General features: G+C 44.4%; 1 protein-coding gene across 6 annotated transcripts in view; it reads right to left on the bottom strand.

Moving 5' to 3' along the window:
* The window catches only part of CEP170 (centrosomal protein 170), a 141,317-nt gene that overhangs the window by 33,165 nt on the left and 89,043 nt on the right, over nucleotides 1-19,109 (bottom strand). For 3 of the 6 annotated variants that reach the window (XM_073627941.1, XM_073627944.1, XM_073627942.1), the window contains exons 11-12: nucleotides 6,977-8,704; nucleotides 5,206-5,464 (exon numbers count right to left, since the gene is read on the bottom strand). In XM_073627941.1, the coding sequence (XP_073484042.1) occupies nucleotides 5,206-5,464; nucleotides 6,977-8,704 (1,987 nt within the window). The remainder of the gene's footprint in view (nucleotides 1-5,205; nucleotides 5,465-6,976; nucleotides 8,705-19,109) is intronic. The other 3 variants (XM_073627943.1, XM_073627945.1, XM_073627946.1) reach the window with 1 other exon arrangement.

The following is a 19,109-nucleotide window of genomic DNA, read 5'->3' as shown; positions in this document are numbered from 1 at the left end:
TTATGGTCTGGGCATTTTCTTTTTTGAAGCCAATCTGTGGTGGATTCACTTCATAGTTTAGGGTCATTGTTATGCTGCATCACCCAACTTCTACTAAGCTTCAGCTGGCAGACAGCCACCCTGACATTATCGTGTAAGATATTTTAATAGATTTGAGAATTAAGTCTTCCCTCGATGATGACAAGTGGTCCAAGCCCCGAGGCAGTAAAGCAAGCCCTAATCATATTATTTAGGTTTGCCTTTTATGTTTCTAGGTGGCATGGAAAGTGGTAGAAGCTGTCTCTGACAGAGGAAAAACTGGAGAAGAGAGGGGAAAGAGGAGAACTTAATAAGCAGCAGCACACATAAGAAAAAGGCACTTTAAGGCCTTCCTATGATACGGAGGTTAAATGGAATTTGGTGAGTTTTTGTAACACCGTATTCAGGGTGTTACAAATTAACACCCCCCTCCCCCCAGATGTGGCAGGCGATCTTCTCCCCCCACTCTTTGTCACACACTGCAAAGAATACAGCCGCTCGGGGCTCCGCCCTGCTGGCCGTGTCACTTATTCACGGAGATCTGTGGATTGAAAACTCAAGTTCCAGCAGCCTTTGTGGCTGTCGGCTTGTAGTTCTCGATGAACTAATACAGCGCTTTTAAGCACTGTGGCAGTTCATTGATGCTTCCTGCTAGTGTAAAACTGTTTGGCCATACGATGTACGGCCAAACAGCTTACACACAGAGCCTGCAAGAGCCCTGTATTGCACCCAAAATCAGTTGTTCATGGGTGCAATGCTTTCCAGGCTCCCAATAAAAAAAAAATAATAATAAATGAACATTTTCTTACCTGCAAAATGATGTGCATTTATTATTTATCTTAAAAAGGTGAACCTACTCCTTAAAGTAGCAAAAAAGTGGCATGTGGATGTTTATTACTAGCACATAGATCTTTAACTGCTTGCCGCCCGCTCACCCACTGTCAAATGACGGCGGGGCGGTGCGGCTCTTGTTCTGGGACGCCGTCATATGATGAACGGAGGCGCACAGCGGCGATCGCAGCTGCGCCGTGTTGCTAGGACACGGCGCGACCCCGATCTCTGTAAAGAGCCACATCCGTGGCTCTTTGACCATGTGAACGGCTGTGACATGTAAACATGGAGATGCCGGTAATCGGCTCTCCTCGCCTCACACTGACAGTGTGTGGCGAGGAGAGCCGATCAGCGACATCTCCATGCAGGGGAACATCTAAGAATGTAATCAGGGCACTGATCATCAGTGCCCTGATTACAATATAGCAATATAGTGTCACAAATCAGTGCCCACCAACCAATGCCAGAAATCAGTGCCCACCAGTGGCAGCAATCAGTGCCCACCACTGCCCACACGTGCCACCAATCAGTGCCCATTAGTGATGCCAGTCAGTGCTGGCAATCAGTGCTGCCCATCAATGCTGCCAATCAATGCCCATCAGTAATGCCCATCAGTGTCGCCCATCAGTGCCGCCTATCAGTGCCACCTATTAGAGCCCATAAGTGCCGCATATTAGTGCCTCCTAATCAGTGCCACCTCATCAATGCCCACCAGTTCAGCCTATCAGTGCCACCTCATCAATGCCCACCAGTTCAGCCTATCAGTGCCGCCTCATCAGCGCACATCAGTGAAGGCGAAAAATTACTTAGTTACAAAATTTACTGACAGAAAAAAGTAAAAAACATTTCTTTTCAAAAGTTTTTTTTATTTTTTTTTTTTTGTAAAAAATAAAAAAAAACAGCAGTGAATAAATACCACCAAAAAAAGGCTCTATTAGTGTGAAGAAAATGATAAAAAATCAGTTTGGGTACAGTGTAACACGACCACGCAATTGTCATTCAAAGTGCGACAGCGCTGAAAGCTGAAAAATGGCTTGGGCAGGAAGGGGGTGTAAGTGCCCAGTAGGCAAGTGGTTAAACATTGTTTGTGTTTATTATGAGGAAAAGGGTTCATTTGTTTATGACATGACATGTGGAAAATTTTGATAGACAAGTTTTATTTGATCTATCTATTCTATATTATTTTGGAGTATATAGCGCTGCAACCGCTCTTGAATTGCATATCACCCAGCTTCTACCAAGCTTCAGCGGGCGTACAGCCAATTTATCCTGTAGGATATTTTAGTAAACTTGGGAATTCATTTTCCCCTCGATGATGGCAAGTGGTCCAGGCCCTGAGGCAGTGAAGGGAGCCTAAATCATTATATTCTCTCCACCTTTGGGACGAGCTTTTGATGTTGATAAGCTGTGCCCTTTTTGCACCATGCACAGTGTTGAGTATTTTTCCTGAACAATTCAACTTTTGCTTCAGCGGTCAACTAAATATTTCCCCAGGAGAAGTGGTGTATGAGAAGGGACTGACAGTAATGTTTTCTCAACTGTAGAGTATGCTGGCAATGCTGTTCCAGGAGACTGGGGGCTTTATAATGAAAGGGGTCCATGCACTGTGCAGGGAATGGGGTCCGTCCACTGTGCAGGGAATGGGGTCCGTCCACTGTGCAGGGAATGGGGTCCGTCCACTGTGCAGGGAATGGGGTCCGTCCACTGTGCAGGGAAAGGGGTCCGTCCACTGTGCAGGGAAAGGGGTCCGTGCACCGTGCAGGGAAAGGGGTCCGTGCACCGTGCAGGGAAAGGGGTCCGTGCACCGTGCAGGGAAAGGGGTCCGTGCACCGTGCAGGGAAAGGGGTCCGTGCACCGTGCAGGGAAAGGGGTCCGTGCACCGTGCAGGGAAAGGGGTCCGTGCACCGTGCAGGGAAAGGGGTCCGTGCACCGTGCAGGGAAAGGGGTCCGTGCACCGTGCAGGGAAAGGGGTCCGTGCACTGTGCAAAGGACTGTGGAAATTTTTTTTCTGAAACTTCCCTCTTAAAGTTAGGCTGCGTGTTATACGCCTGTGCGCGTTATATGCCGATAAATATGGTATATAAAAATATACTGTATAAAAATATTATATATGAAAAAATGGTATAACGCCCCATACACCAATGACGCCGCACCAATTCCCAAAAGAAGTTTCTGTACTACTTTTGGCGACTTCGGGTGCGATTTCCATTGACATCTGTGTAGCAACCCACACAGATGTCTCTAAAATCTCTCCCGAAGTCGGAACTGACATGCAGGAATGAAATCATGCGAGTTCAGCTGAACTCGCACGATTTCATTCCCGCTGTCAGTGTGAACCTGGGCTAAAAGTCGCTAATAAAACAGTGGAGGTGAAATTATTCATTCAGTCCTCTGAGAATAAGAACTTGTCAAGGATCCAATTGGACTCCTGGCTCAACTGACCTATAAAATTGTCTCCCCTCCAACGCTTGGTGACCTTCTCCATCCCCCAAAATTTCAAACCTCTGGGGTCTTTCTTGTGAAATAGCTTAGTGGTGCGAACCATTATGTTTTTTTGCAACTCTTTTTATTATTATTGAAATGCTACCTTAGCCTAACTCTCAGTGCTCTGTTAGTGCGTCCCACATACTGAAAGCCACAAGGGCATTCCAGCGTGCAGATAACACCCTCTGTCGGATATGAAATAAAATCTTTTAATTTCATATTCTGAGTGGACTTAGCAGTAAACTCTTTTCTTTTCTTGAGGTTAGCATTTGTGTTAGTACAGGCTTTACATCTCCCACAAGCAAAAACCCAGTTCCTGTAAAAAAACGAAAAACCCATGTTTTTTATGGGGGTCTACAACAATTTTGACTAGTTTGTCCCTCAAATTAGGGGTCTTCCTATATACAAAACTGGGGTATTCAGGTAAAGCCAGTTATTAAAATGTCTCCTTTAATATCCCCTGATGATTTCTAATGTAATGCATTGGACATTGTAATATAAAAGCACACAAAATGAAAAATCTCTCTTCCCCTCATGGGAGTCTCTATTGATACAAACTTTAATCGAGGTCTCTCTCCCCATACTTTCAATTTTTCTATTCTCTTCTCAAATTAATGTTTCAGCATAACCCTCTTTAAAAAAAAGGGATGTAGCTGTGGGTTTAAAAAAGGTTTTTGCCTTAAAACTAACCGTTTCCACCTCAATGATCAAATTCAGAAAATCTAAAAACTTTTTCCATTGCTTTCTGAACACAGTACAATACTTTTATTATTATTGTCCATCTTCTCCATGCAAATTTTTTTCTTTACATCCCCTCAGATGCTGTCACCACGCATCCTGGTGAACCAACATACCCAAGAGACAGCTGATGAGGTTACACAACTCTACAAAGAAGAAGATTTTGTCCAACAATCCAACATAAATGAGCACAAATTATTTAAAGGGGTTATGCTGGAACATTCATGTGTGTTATATACGTATATGCACGATCGGAATATTTCTCTTTGAGTTTTTTTGATTGCACTATTTTGTTTCACACTGTGTTTTTGGTTAGGTTGCACAGCACATATTTTTGTAACGATTTTCTTGAAAACAAAAGTTTGAGATTAGACGCTTTATAATATTTTTGTCATTTACACTTTATGTCTTGTTATACTTTGGAATGCGCAGCACTTGTTTTTTTTATATTAGTCCTATAAATTGTTTATGTAAATGTTTGTGATCTGTAGTTTAAATTTCTTTCAAAATATACATGTACAGTGAACTAAGGCTCTGTTGACACATATGCGAATTGGATGCATTTAAACTGCATCCGATTCGCATGAATCAAACTGGCTTTCTATGGAGCCAGTTCACATATATGCGGCGCAGAAGCAGCGCAAATTCACTGCAAATTTAAAGAGAGTCCTGTGCGTTTTCTGAGCACCACGGTGCGATTCAGGTGCAAATTCCAGGCTCATTGCCTTCTATGGGAACTCATCTGAATCGCACATCTGGTCAGTTTTTGAACACGAATTGGATCTGGTCTGGATTTTAAGGAGAACCCCACACCAAAATGTAAAAAAAAAAAGGCGTAGGGTCCCCCCCCCTTCATTTCCAAATTAAAACCAGACTCTTATCCGAGCAAGCAGGTGGAGGAGGGCAGTTGACAAGCGAGCCCCCACCAGGCCACATGCCCTCGACATGAGGGGGTGCTAATGTTAAAGACGCCAGTGTCTGCCGCCTCCACAAATTTGCATCTGAACCGCATCTAATTTGCAGCTAAACAGCTACTTTGGAAATTTGCAGTGAAAACTGAGGGGAAATTCTCAGTGGACATGTGTGAACCTAGCCTAATGATATTGCAATGCATGTGCAAAATGAATACATTACCTTGCTATTTCCTCACGATGTGCAGTCCAGTCACGAATATAATCATCTTGTTCTTTTGCCTTATGTTTGAATGAACTAATGTTGAGAGCTGCTGAAGGCGCTTTAACTGGGCTGCTTCCACTAACTTGTGACTTCTGAACTTTAACTGCTGAAGAAGTACGTAGCCGAGTGGGTTTAGCAGCAATGCGGTTAGATCCAAATTCATCTTCAGAAGTGGATGCATACTCTGGAGGAACTCGTCTCCATCGTGTATTACCTACTTTTTTAAATTAGGGTGAGAAGATAAAAATATAATATAATAAATATTTACAACTGAAGCACAAAAAAAATAGTCAAACGATACATGTATAAATTCACATTAACTTTACAATTTTACAGTTTTCTGGCAGACCTTAATGCATAGTACACTGTAAATGTGTTATTTGTAGAATGGGATTTAATTCAACCCCAGTGTAGAAATGTCAGTTCATTAGACTGCAGAGAACTACTGCTGCCCTATGTGTGGAAGCAGTGATCTTTCTGCAACGCTACAGCTCTGCAATCAAGGAGCATAAGCTTTGCCCCTAGGTACCTGTATAAAGCTAATTCTGACTATTCAGCCTTAAAAAAGGAAACCTTTAACAGCCCGTTCCACTAGAATGTGGTGAGGGAGACAGGGTGGATAAAAAAATCGATGATTAAATGCTTGGAATAAACATAGATTATAACAAATATGCAACAAAAAAAAGACTTGATGGGTTATTTGAAGTTTTTCTGTTTCCAACAACTTATACACAGCTTAACCGCTTGCTGACAGCCTCACTTAGAAGTATGGCGACAAAGTGCCCTCCCCGCACTGGTTCATGTATCCCCGGCTGTCATTAGTTATAACACAAGCCGATCAGCAGGTCCCGGCCAATGATTGATGATTGCCGATCAGTGAACCGGATGACAGGACAGAACTCTGTGACTGGAAACAACACAGAGCTCTGTCTTGACAGCGGGATGTGCCAGCTTTTGCCAATCAGTGGGGACTGCAGACTCTATGTCTGCTGGCATCCGATGATCATTCGTTACAGAGGCAGAACGGCAGTCTGCCTATGCAAACAAGGCAGACTGCCGTTCTGTCAGTAGGGAAGGCATGGATCTTGTGTTCCTGCAAAGCAGGGACAAGGATCCATGTGTTCCCTAAGTAAAAACACCTCCCACACAGTACACAAACACTGGCTAGGCACACAGTTAACCCTTTGATCGCCCCTGATGTTAACCCCTTCCAAGCCAGTGTCATTAGTACAGTTACAGTGTATATTTTTAGCACTGATCACTGTATTAGTGTCACTGGTTCCCAAAAAAGTGTCCAAAGCGGCAGTTAGATGTCCAATTTGTCTGCCGCAATATCACAGTCCGCTATAAGTCGCTGATTGCCGTTGTTTTTTTTTCCAAAATTGTATTTTTTTGTTTATAGCGCAAAAAATAAAAAACAAACAAGTGATCAAATATCACCAAAAGAAATTTCTATTTGTGGAAAAAAAGGACATACATTTTACTTGGGTACAGTGTCGCACAATTGTCAGTTAGAGCAACGCAGGGCCATATCGCAAAAAAATGGCCTGGTCATGAAGGGGGGGAAATCTTCCAAAGCTGAAGTGTTTAAAGTAGCGCAGTGCCGAACTGCAAAAAATGGCCTCGTCAGCAAGGGGGTAAAACCTTTTAGGGGGCAAGTGGTTAAGTCAAGATGATCAAATATAATAGTCGTGAAATATAAAAACACTTCATAAACATGAAAACCTACCAGCAAGAGAGCCATGAGCAGATGGAACCACTTTTGTTTTGGCATCTGATAGGCGAGAAATGCTGTTAGCTCTGGCTCTTGGAGAACTTCTCCCATCGGTTGTTGGAGTCATTTTGGAACCACTTTTAAGTGCATATTCTGAAGCTCGTGAAGATCCAGAACCTCTTGTTATTGTTGCTTCTGAGTCACTGCGTGCAGATAAAGAACCAAGCCTTGTTCTACGAGGCTGTGCAAGCAAATCTATTCTTGAAAGTGGTTTCCTGCTAGCAGGTTGCTTTGATGTTGAACTTGTTGTTGATACTTCTGAGGCTACTGATGCTCTATCAGTATCTCCAATCTCCGTGTCTGAAGCTTCACCTAAGCGCGTCCTGCGCAAAAGTGAAGTCCTTGTTGGACGAGGTCTAGGAAGAGTAACTGGCTTGTTAGCCGCAGCAGTTTTTATTGTAGTAAACTTGTCATCTACAGAGGCAAACTGAGATTTAGAGTGTGACCTTCCGGAATATGTTTCTTGATCAGAAGATAAAATATCTGATACAGTAGAACAAGGTAAACTAGAAGTTTGATCATCATCCGTCAAGTCAAGGGATGGTTGTCTGTTTCTTACACTAGTTCGAAGAACTTTTTGAATATCACTTCTGCTTCCAGCCTCCCTAACATGAGTTTTACTTTTTCTTTCAGTTCTTTCACGGGTTATGGAAACTGATGAACTGAGGGGTTCTTTAGAAGGGGAAGATGTTGAGGATTTGTCCTTGTGCAGACTGCTAAGGGTTTTTCGTTTCTGCTGACACTTTTTATCAGTGTCATTAGCAACATAACTAATAGTGCTCGCAGTATCAACATCTGATTCAGGGGATATAGAATTTTCTTGGGTGTAGCTAGGAGTTTTTGGATCATCATCAGTTTTGCTATCATCCCTAAGCTTTGCTTCAAGAAAAGCCATGACTGCTTCTGTATCCTTCAGCAACAGAGTAGTATCCATGCTAGAATCAGTGTCTACAGAGTCACTTCTCCCTCTTACATTGTTCATAGATGTAAAGGGAAAGGTAGGGGATAGTACAGGCTGCTTATTAATGTGTGGAATAAGTTCTATAGGTACATTTGAGCTAGGCTTATCTATAGTAAAACTGCCTTGTCTCACGAGTGGCTTGAAGTTTTCTTTTCTATCAGTTTCAACACTATTACTGTTTGAAACAACTTCACTTTTCTGGCCAGCCTTCTTCTGAGAGGTTTCAGCAGCCTGTTGTAGCTTGTGGGCATTCGGAGAGGATGAACCACTTGGTTGGATAACTGGTGGCTTGTTGAACAACTTTGGAGAAGTCAACAGATCTTTAGCCTGCTCAAGGTGGGCTTTGTATACCGCTTGCTTCCGTGCAGCGAGTAAGGCATCTTTCTTAGCATCAAACCCTAAGGAAGAATAATCTGTGAGGGTTCCAGTTTTGTCCATTGAACTTTCCATAGGTTTATCTTGCTTAGTTCTAGCTTTTCCATTGGAAACATATAGCTTGTCTTTCTTACCTAAACGGATATGCGATTCTTTCTCTTGTAACTCTGTATCTTGTTTTTCTCCAACATCTGACCTATGTGTTTGCTTACTTGTAGAAATGTGGGAGCTGGTTTCCTCTTTTGGAAGCTTTGGTAAACTTCTCCTTTTACGATCACTTGCACAAGTCACTGAGGCAGCAGATCCAGTACTCTTAAGTGACATTCCAGATTCACTCAGATCTGCATCTGAAACACATCAACAATACAGTTTTTTTTTAAGGAAGAAATAATGTGCAAACCTTTAATTATATGTACATAAAAACATGCAATGCTTTCATAAAAAAAATGCTAAAAACAGAAAGCTAATTTATATAAAAGCATATAATGTAATAGTATTGCCGGTAATGGCATCTACAGTAACCAAAGAACATAGAACCAATTTAGTTTAATAAAAAACAAAACTGTCCTATGTTTCATATACACCGATCATCCATAACTTTATGAGCACCCACATAATATTAAGAAGGTCACTAACACGTCACTCTTTTTCTGACAAAACACCCCTGAACCATCAAGGCATTGATGCCACTAGACCTCTGAAGCTGGCCATAGATGGATATTTTTTTTTGATCAGCCAGCCAGCCAGCTGATCAAAACAAAATGAACAGATTGCCACATCCACACATTCGAGGTGCATGATGTAATCCTCCCACTCCGCTATTGTATTATGACAGCAGGGATTTCTGAAATAAAATAGAGAGGGTGAAAACCAGATTGTAGTACTGGATAGTACTGAGTGCCAAACACTGGTCCAGACCAGCTGTGGGTAGGAGAGGATTAATCTCATGGTGAAACTTCTAGGATGGAAACCCTAAGTCACACACCAAGTGAAAAATGCCTTCCACATTCGATACAAGACCTTGTAGGACTAGCCTTCCAAGCTTTCAGCATCACAGGAATCACAGGCTCAGAAATGCCACTCTCTTTCAAAACCTGAGCTTTTATAGTCATGTTTAATCTAGCTAATATGAAGCAGGATGGTAAATTGGTCCTTTATACAGAAGATCATAATGATCTGGCAGAGGTCACACAGCGCAATATAGATTTACCATGTCGGCTTACTACATCTCATCATAGCCACTGCAGACCAATGGGGATCACCAGAATGCCCTTCATCTCAATCCTGCGAAACAGATGATGAAGTTTCAAGGGTTGAAAGACATAGAATATTTTGATCCAATGGAGTTACCAGAGTAACCACTGCTTCCACTAGAGCACAGGTGTCAAACTTGTGGCCCTCCAGCTGTTGCGGAACTACAATTCCCATTGCATTGCAAGGCTAACAATTACAGGCATGACGGGACTTGTAGTTCTGCAACAGCTGGAGGGCCGCCAGTCTGACACCCCTGCACTAGAGGATCCCTGTACCTGGAGACAAAACTGTCCAGTTTGTTGTTGAACTTGGAGGTCAGAAGATCCACATCCAGTGTCCCCCACCTGTGACACAGGTCATGGAACACTTACTGTACGTGTATAGGGATCACTCCTCTAGGTCCAAGTGCTGCCGCCTGAGAAAGTATGCCTGACAACTGCCAATGCCTGAAAGGTACATGGTTGATGGATAAGGCTAAGATGTGAAGTTCTGCCCAGGACAGGATTTGATCTACCTCTCTCTTGTCGCAGCAAAACTTCTGCCTCCTTCCTGATGGTTTATGTACACCACCGCTGTGGCATTGTCTGACTGAATGGAGGGCCCCACAGCAACATGCAGGAAACACTGATGTGCTGCAAAGATGGGAAAATGTAGATAGGCGTTCTTTATGTCCATCAACGCTACAAAGTCTCACTGTTAAAGGAAGGCAATGACAGGCCTGTTGGATTTCATAGGAACATCTAAACTCGAATGAAGACATTCAGTGCTTTTAGATCCAACATACCATGGATGACTTATATGGATCTGGGAATGGTGAGGAGGTGGTAAGAATTCAAGGACAGGGCAAGGTGTGAAACTCCATCTTGTAACTCTTGGATACCATTTCCCAAACCCAGGCATCTGAGATGCAAGCAGTTCAAGCGTTTGCAAAGATTAACAAAAGTTTTTTGAGTTTGGAGGACTTTGAGCCCCAGACCTTGCAGGTGGACTGGGAGCCAAGCTTGAGGGTCTGGATATGGATGGTGCAGAGTGGAAAACAAAAAAGATGTCTCCTTACTGATCGAGAAGACGACGACTTCACAGTCTGTTCCTTAGGCTTCAGCAGAGGAAGATATACAGTATCTCACAAAAGTGAGTGCACCCCTCAGATTTTTGTAAATATTTTATTATATCTTTTCACGTATATACAGTATCTCACAAGAGTGAATGCACCCCTCACATTTTTGTAAATATTTTATTATATCTTTTCACGTGACAACACTGAAGAAATTACATTTTTCTACAATGTAAATTACAGTGTACATTTGCTGTCCCCTCAAAATAACTCAACACACAGCCATTAATGTCTAAACCGCTGGCAACAAAAGTGAGTACTCCCCTAAGTGAAAATTTCCAAATTGGGCACAATTAGCCACCCCACCCCACCCCCGGTGTCATGTGACTTGTTAGTGTTACAAGGTCCCAGGTGTGAATGTGGAGCAGGTGTGTTAAATTTGGTGTTATTGCTCTCACTCTCTCATACTGGCCACTGAAAGTTCAACATGGCACCTCATGGCAAAGAACTCTGAGGATCTGAAAGAGAGTTGTTGCTCTACATAAAGATGGCCTAGGCCAGGGATATGCAATTAGCGGACCTCCAACTGTTGCAAAACTACAAGTCTCATCATGCCTCTGCCTCTGGGTGTCATGCTTGTGGCTGTCAGAGTCTTGCAATGCCTCATGGGACTTGTAGTTCTGCAACAGCTGGAGGTCCGCTAATTGCATATCCCTGGCCTAGGCTATAAGAAGCTGCAGCACGGTGGCCAAGACCATACAGTGGTTTAACAGGACAGATTCTGCTCAGACCAGGCCTCGCCATGGTCAACCAAAGAAGCTGAGTGCATGTGCTTAGCATCATATCCAGAGGTTGTCTTTGGGAAATAGACATATGAGTGCTGCCAGCATTGCTGCAGAGGTTAAAGGGGTGGGGGGTCAGCCTGTCAGTGCTCAGACCATACACCACACACTGCATCAAATTGGTCTGCATGGCTGTCGTCCCAGAAGGAAGCCTCTTCTAAAGATGATGCACAAGAAAGCCCACAAACAGTTTGCTGAAGACAAGCAGACTAAGGAAATGGATTACTGGAACCATATCCTCTGGTCTGATGAGACCAAGATAAACTTATCTGGTTCAGATGGTGTCAAGCGTGTGTGGCGGCAACCAGGTGAGGAGTACAAAGACAAGTGTGTCTTGCCCTAAGTCAAGCATGGTGGTGGGAGTGTCGTGGTCTGGGGCTGCATGAGTGCTGCCGACAATGGGGGGCTACAGTTAATTGAGGGAACCATGAATGCCAACATGTACTGTGACATACTGAAGCAGAGCATGATCCCCTCCCTTTGGAGACTGGACCACAGGGCAGTATTCCAACATGATAACGACCCCAAACACACCTCCAGGACGACCACTGCCTTGCTAATGAAGCTGAGGGTAAAGGTGATGGACTGGCCAAGCATGTCTCCAGACCTAAACCCTATTGAGCAACTGTGGGGCATCCTCAAAAGGAAGGTGGAGGAGCGCAAGGTCTCTAACATCCACCAGCTCTGTGATGTTATCATGAAGGAGTGGAAGAGGACTCCAGTGGCAACCTGTGACGCTCTGGTGAACTCCATGCCTAAGAGGGTTAAGGCAGTGCTGGAAAATAATGGTGACCACACAAGATATTGACACTTTGGGCCCAATTTGGACATTTTCACTTAGGTGTCTACTCATTCTTGTTGCCAGCGGTTTAAGACATTAATGGCTGTGTGTTGAGTTATTTTGAGGGGACAGCAAATTTACGCTGTTATACAAGCTGTACACTCACTACTTTACATTGTAGCAAAGTGTCATTTCTTCAGTGTTGTCACATGAAAAGATATAATAAAATATTTACAAAAACGTGAGGGGTGTACTCACTTTTGTGAGCTACTGTATACTCTTGCCACCAGTAGCCTCTACATTGATGTTGATAAGAGTAGAGTTGAAGAGAGATTCTCCCTCGAAAGATAAAGCAGATCAGACACTCTCTAAGGAGCAGGTTCCACAGTCCAGCAATTTAACCAAAAGTGTCATTCATGTGTGTATGGACAAGAGACATTAAAGCAGGGGAAGAGACATGAAGCCTGCAGTAGACTGCCACGACTGTAGCTTAAAGTGGTTGTAAAGGCAGAAGGTTTTTTTACCTTACTGCATTCTATGCATTAAGATTAAAAAAAACAGCCGCATGCCCCCCCTTAATTACATACCTTAGCCCGATCTAGATCCTGCGATGTGCACAAGAACGAAGGCCCTCTTGGTATTCTCCCTCATTGGCTCCTGCTGCTTTAAATCACAGCCAGTGAGGTAGTGAGGAACAGGGCCAAGCCCTGCTCTGTGGGTTTTATGGACACACAGAGCAGGGCTTGGAAGCGAGAATGTACGAGTGCCCCCATAGCAAGCTGCTTGCTATGGTGGGCCCTCAGTAGGGGGAAGGAGCCAGGATTGCTATGGGGTGGACACGAGAAGAGGAGGATCAGGGCTGCTCTGTGCAAAAGAATTGCACAGAGCAAGTATAACGTGTTTGTTATTTTAACAAGAGAAAAAAACGAGACTTTACAATCACTTCAAAGCTACAACCATTTGCTCAAAAGGTTCTTAACTGAGGGATCAACTGCAAGATTTGGAAAAGTTCTGGCAAAGCTCTAAAGAGGGCTTCCAGCCTTTTGTCGGTTGGCTCCTTAAAGACAGGTACATCCTCCACCAGAATAGTGGATGTTCTGATGTCCAACAAATCTGACTGAAATCACCAAAATATGTAACATGTCCACAACCATGTGTGTAACTTCCAAGAAAGCTTATATGCTGCCCGGTTCCACCATGGTGTTTGGTGAAACCATATAAATCAAGAGACAATCCCTGCCAAAGGCAGCCGCTCTTGTGGGGGACATTCTCCAAAGAATGGCACTAATGGAGACTCCAAACCGCTCAGAAAACATGGAATGGAAGGGTCCATGTGCTGGCCGGGAACACGTAGCCGGAAACTACGTCACCTAAAATTGTGGCATGCAAAGCCGAGTCACTGGAAGTGTCGTGCCACTAATGATCCAGGAGGTAATGGGGACGGACGAAATCGCCTAACATCTCCAGGGCAACGCATTTCAGGGCGAGGCCTCTTTATCCATGTCTCGTCTGTATTTGGCAGGAATAACTCCATTTGGTGAAGCCATATAAAGGGAGACCAAACACCGGGCAGCACCTAAGCTTTCTTGGAATTTACAGACATGGTTGTGAACATTGTACATGTTTTCATGCTTTCAGTCTTAATAAAGTGATTTTTTTTTGGACATATTTATTCAGTGGCGGCATGTTTTAACTGTTGTCTTACTATTTATTTGTTTTCCTTTGGGATGGAGGACATTTGATCCCCCAGTAGACATCAACATTGGCTATTCTTTTACCATGCCCTGACGGCATTGGAGTGATATACAGGTATTAGCCACTAGAGCACAACCATACTTGGTACTATTTATCCCGGAGACACTGTGCAATTTGCATTTTTGCTGTTTGATTTCAACTTAACTCAGTTGCATAACATACAGCAACAGGAGTATGGGAATTTTTTTCAGCCTTATTGCATTCATGTTAATTTTTACCGTTGTCTGCAGGAGGTTGTTTAGCACCGGACTTCTTCATATTTCTGATAGGGGGGATGCTTCTCTCTTCAAATAGGTACAAGGCTAATAAGTGTTTGGGGGGTGGGCAAACATTTTGTCAGGGTTTTCCCAATCTCCATAGAGGAAAATCTAGAACAGCGGATGCACTGGGAACCTCTTTGCAGTCTTAAGAGCCAAACAAGGAAATAACACTGGTAGAAGCAATAGGGTGATTTTCTAGTTTCATAGTGGTGTGCACAACAAGATGAAATGGTCTCTTTAAATTTGGTAATGGCAGAGGACAGGGATCCCTCAGAACCAAGCTCATCAAGTAGAAACCGGAGAAACTCGGAATCAGCCTCAGTTGATGGCTCAGAGATACCAAGGCCACGGGCAAATTAGATACAGAATCTACAGGAGAATATGTGGAAAAGCACTTGTGGATTCTGTGGTCAGAGTCAGCAAATGACTGGGTAATTTGGATCATAAGGTCTTGCATGACTGTAGTAAAAACCTCAGCCCAAAGAGAAAAGAAAATGGCTATACCCGAAGGAGCTCAGGAAGACTCCAAAGAGGGGGTAGACTCTAGGAGCAGAGGGCAACAGGATTCCAGGCTGCAAATGAAAGCCTCATTAGCAGGTGCATTGCAAGCAGCCCTGGAGCAATTAGTAGAGCGTGAGCTCAAGGAACCTGGTACAGCGGGATTGTTCCCTCTCCTCCTCTAGAATTAGATGTGTTGCGACCACGTGGCACAAGGCAGCATAAGGTTTAGGGTATAAGGGCAGGTTTTAGGTACTACTCCCAGACAGTTGGAGGGTGAGGTTTGGATGACTGGATGTGACCATACTTACTGTAGGCAGGCAGCAGGAATGGATCAAAGCTCCACAAGGCTCTTTGCAAAGCAGGAACAGCAGCAAGGAGATGCTTCCTGGACACTGTATAATGGTAAAGGGAACAAGGAGCACACACAACACCCAGTGGATGACATTGGCGCTCCATCCAACAGCGTTAACCCTTTCCACTGATAAAATAGGCAGGAAATGGGTTATTTTAAAGGTGCTAAGACTCCTACACAAGGTTACACAAGACTCCTGGTGCTCAAACGGACTGGCCCACTCACAAAGGGAGTCTTCAAAGACAGGGCAAGTGTTGAGACAAAGCCAAAAACTTTTTACCTGAACGGAATATAGAAAACTCCCTACACTGTGCACTTCCAGGCTATCTTTACAAAGTCCAGTCCAGTGGGGTTCAGACATGGCCCTCCCAAAGCCAGGCTGAAGATGACTGACAGCTGCAATTGGAGAGACCGGATCTAGCAGCAGTGTAGCAATGGGTCTTGACTGACGAAAAGCAAGATCTCGGAGAATTAGAAAAAAGGTGCTGGCAAAAATAGGTTAGTCTTTTACACAGCAGAGCTTAAGAAAATACATGGCAGTATAACCCAAAGGTGAAAGACCTTCTGTGAACCTCAATAGACAAGAAATAGAAGTGTTTGTGACCTTAAGAGTCCTATAAGACTCAAGGTCAGAAACAGCACTAGTAGAAGCGACAGGCTGATCCGCAAGTTTCAAAATGGTACACACCCTATCAGTTGGAGCCAAAACGATCTCCTTAAAGAGGAGTTCCAGTCTGTAAAAAAAAAAAGTCAGCAGCTAAAAATACTGTAGCTGCTGACTTTTAATATAAGGATACTTACCTGTCCAGGGATCCCGCGATGTCAGCACCCCTAGCCGATTTGTTATCGGCTTCGAGTGCAGACGCCAGCATCTGTAGTAGGGGAAACAGGAAGTTGTTTCCTGTTTCCTGCTGCTTATGCACGAGTCGCACGAGGAGGGGCGGAAATGACATAGATCACCGTGCGGTGATCTTACCAGGAAGTTGGAGCGAGTACCTGTCAAAACCAGGTACCCGCTCCTCCCTCCCCCCCAAAAAGTGCCAAACATAGCAGTGGAGAAGAGGAGGGTGCAAACAAGCGGAGCTTCCCCTTTTGGGTGGAGCTCTGCTTTAACTGTGGCGTAACAGCAGTGGAATTTGACACCTTGGGGGAAATCTCATCGCTCAACAACATGAGCAATTCAGAATTAAACTTAGTCTCCATTGCTGATGGCTAAGTAGACACTAATCCTGCAAGTAAATTGGAATTAGAATCTGATAGAGAGGATGCAGTAGCACAATCTACAATTAGGTTCTGAAAATAAGCAGGTAATTTAAAGTGGTTGTATACCTCAGACATGAAATATGAAAAAGCATATCCCTCTAGTGTGTACTTGTCTCAATCCAAAGCACTATGTGTCATTTCTGTCTGCTGCCCGATTCCTCTGCTATCAGCATGAGTCCCTTCTGATGAGTTTTCCTGACACCAATAGAAAAAAGGTGACAGGGTAGGGATCTCCAGTGACAGCCTTGGTTTTGTTCCTATGAGTTGTTTGAAGGGGGGGTGCATCCCTTCACTCCAACCAGCTTTCAGAGCGATCCTCATTGATGTAGCTTCAGCTCCCGGACTCCTGTTTTTCAGAGCTGAGAGATACTGTGTAAATTCCACACTTTGACAGGATATGGAAGAAAAGCTGAGTTAGACTTACCGGTAACTCCTTTTCTGAGAGTCTTCCAGGACAGCCCATGAGACCTTGGGCTCCTCCTACCAGGACAGGAAACACGTCACCCCCACCAGATAAAAGGGCGGTCCTCCAGGCCCATGTCAGTATTCTCAAGAACCGTAGGACCCTGCAAAACATATGCATAATACACATAACTTCAGACAATACCGGGTGGGAATCCGGCTGTCCTGGAAGACTCTCAGAAAAGGAGTTACCGGTAAGTCTAACTCAGCTTTTCTCCAAGCGTCTTCCAGGACAGCCCATGAGACGATGAGCCAGAACTTACCAGTCTAGGGAGGGACAACTGCCTGAAGGACCTTACGACCAAACGCCTGCTCCTGAGTTGATAGGAGATGCAGGCGATAATGTTTAATGAAGGTCGAGTAACTGGACCAAGTGGCAGCCCTGCAAATTTGTTCCGGTGAGGCACCAGCCCTCTCAGCCCAAGATGTAGACAAGGCTCTAGTTGAGTGCGCAGTAACAAAAGGTGTAGGGACCTCCCTAATTTTGTAAGCTTCCAAGATGGCTTGCTTTATCCATCTAGCCAATGTGGCTTTAGATGCACTATTCCCCTTGTGAACTCCAGAAAAGAGGACAAACAAGGCATCAGTTTTTCTAAAGGTCTTCGTGACCTCAAGATAGACCAAGAGAATCCTTCTTACATCTAGAAAACTAAATTTTCTTTCTAAGTCGCCCTGTGGCGAACTACAAAAGGTTGGCAATACAATGTTCTGAGATCGGTGGAATGTACTTGCCACCTTGGGCAAAAAACCTGGATCGGTTCGTAACACAACTCGATCCTCAAAAATCGTGAGGAAGGGCTCCCTAACTGATAGGGCCTGCAACTCACTTACCCTACGAGCTGAGGTAACAGCTATAAGGAACACAGTTTTTAATGTAAGTAACTTAACTGACATACTTTCCAGAGGTTCAAACGGAAATTCTACCAGAGTTTGAAGTACTAGGGACAGATCCCACGTTGGACAACTTCTCACTACTACTGGTCTGGCCCTAGAGATAGATTTGAAAAATCTGGCTATAGTAGGATTTTCCAGGAGAGAAAACTGGAGGAACACACTAATAGCTGCTGCCTGTACCTTTAAGGTACTAACAGAAAGACCTTTGTCGACACCCTCTTGGAAAAATTCCAAAATAGACGGAATATCATGAGTTAATCTATCATTTTCAGATAACCATGAGTTAAACCTTTTCCAAACTTTGGAGTATATGGCTCTAGTAACTGGCTTCCTGCAATTAACGAGAGTCCTGACTACTTTGTCAGAGAACCCTTGGGCGCTCAGTATCTTTTCTTCAGATACCAGGCCGTCAAGTTTAAGGAAACCACCTGAGGGTGTGATACTGGACCCTGCAATAATAGGTCTTCCCTTTTCGGAAGACTCCACGGAGGCTCTGAAACCAGAGACTGTAGCAGGGAAAACCATGGCCTCTTGGGCCAAAACGGGGCAATTAGAATCAGATCTGTCTCTTCCAGCCGAAACTTCCGGAGGACTTCTGGAATCAGCCTGATTGGCGGAAAGGCATAACATAGGCCTGGAGGCCACGGGTTCGCCAGAGCATCGATCCCCAAGGCTTGGTCTGCCGGGTTCATGGAAAAGAATATCTCCGTCTTGCGGTTGTTTCGGTTTGCAAACAAATCCGCTACCGGATAACCCCATCTCTTGGTGAGGTCTGCAAAGACTTCGGGATGAAGGGACCAGTTGTCTCGGTCTATCCTGTGACGGCTGAGATAATCTGCCAGGTAATTGTTTTTCCCCTTCAGGTGTACAGCAGAAATGGAGGCTAGATTCCCCTCTGCCCATGAAAGGATCTCCTGGGCAATGGACTGAAGCCTCCGGCTTCTCGTGCCTCCCTGCTTGTTGATATACGCGACTGTCGCTATATTGTCTGACAGGATTTGGAGGTTGTGACCCCTGATCTCCATCTGAAAAGACTGGAGGGCTCTCTGGACTGCAAGCAGCTCTCTTTGATTGGATGAGGCCCTTGCCTCCTCTGGGGACCACTCTCCTTGTGCTACTGCATTGCTGAGGTGGGCCCCCCATCCCCAGGAACTCGCATCCGTGGTAATCCTTCGGGAAATGGGAAAGGACCATGGAAGACCTCCTGCTAGGTGCTGACCAGCTCTCCACCACCACAGGCTTCTTTTTATCCTGTCGGGAAGCCAGATCCTTGACTCCAGGGACCTTACGTCCCCATCCCAGTTTCTTAAAAGAAACCTTTGTAACGGACGCTG

This window comes from Aquarana catesbeiana, linkage group LG04, assembly GCF_042186555.1.
Source record: "Aquarana catesbeiana isolate 2022-GZ linkage group LG04, ASM4218655v1, whole genome shotgun sequence".
Lineage (NCBI taxonomy): Eukaryota > Metazoa > Chordata > Amphibia > Anura > Ranidae > Aquarana > Aquarana catesbeiana.
Note: the sequence above shows the minus strand (reverse complement) of the source record. Positions and strands in the feature narration are given on the sequence as shown.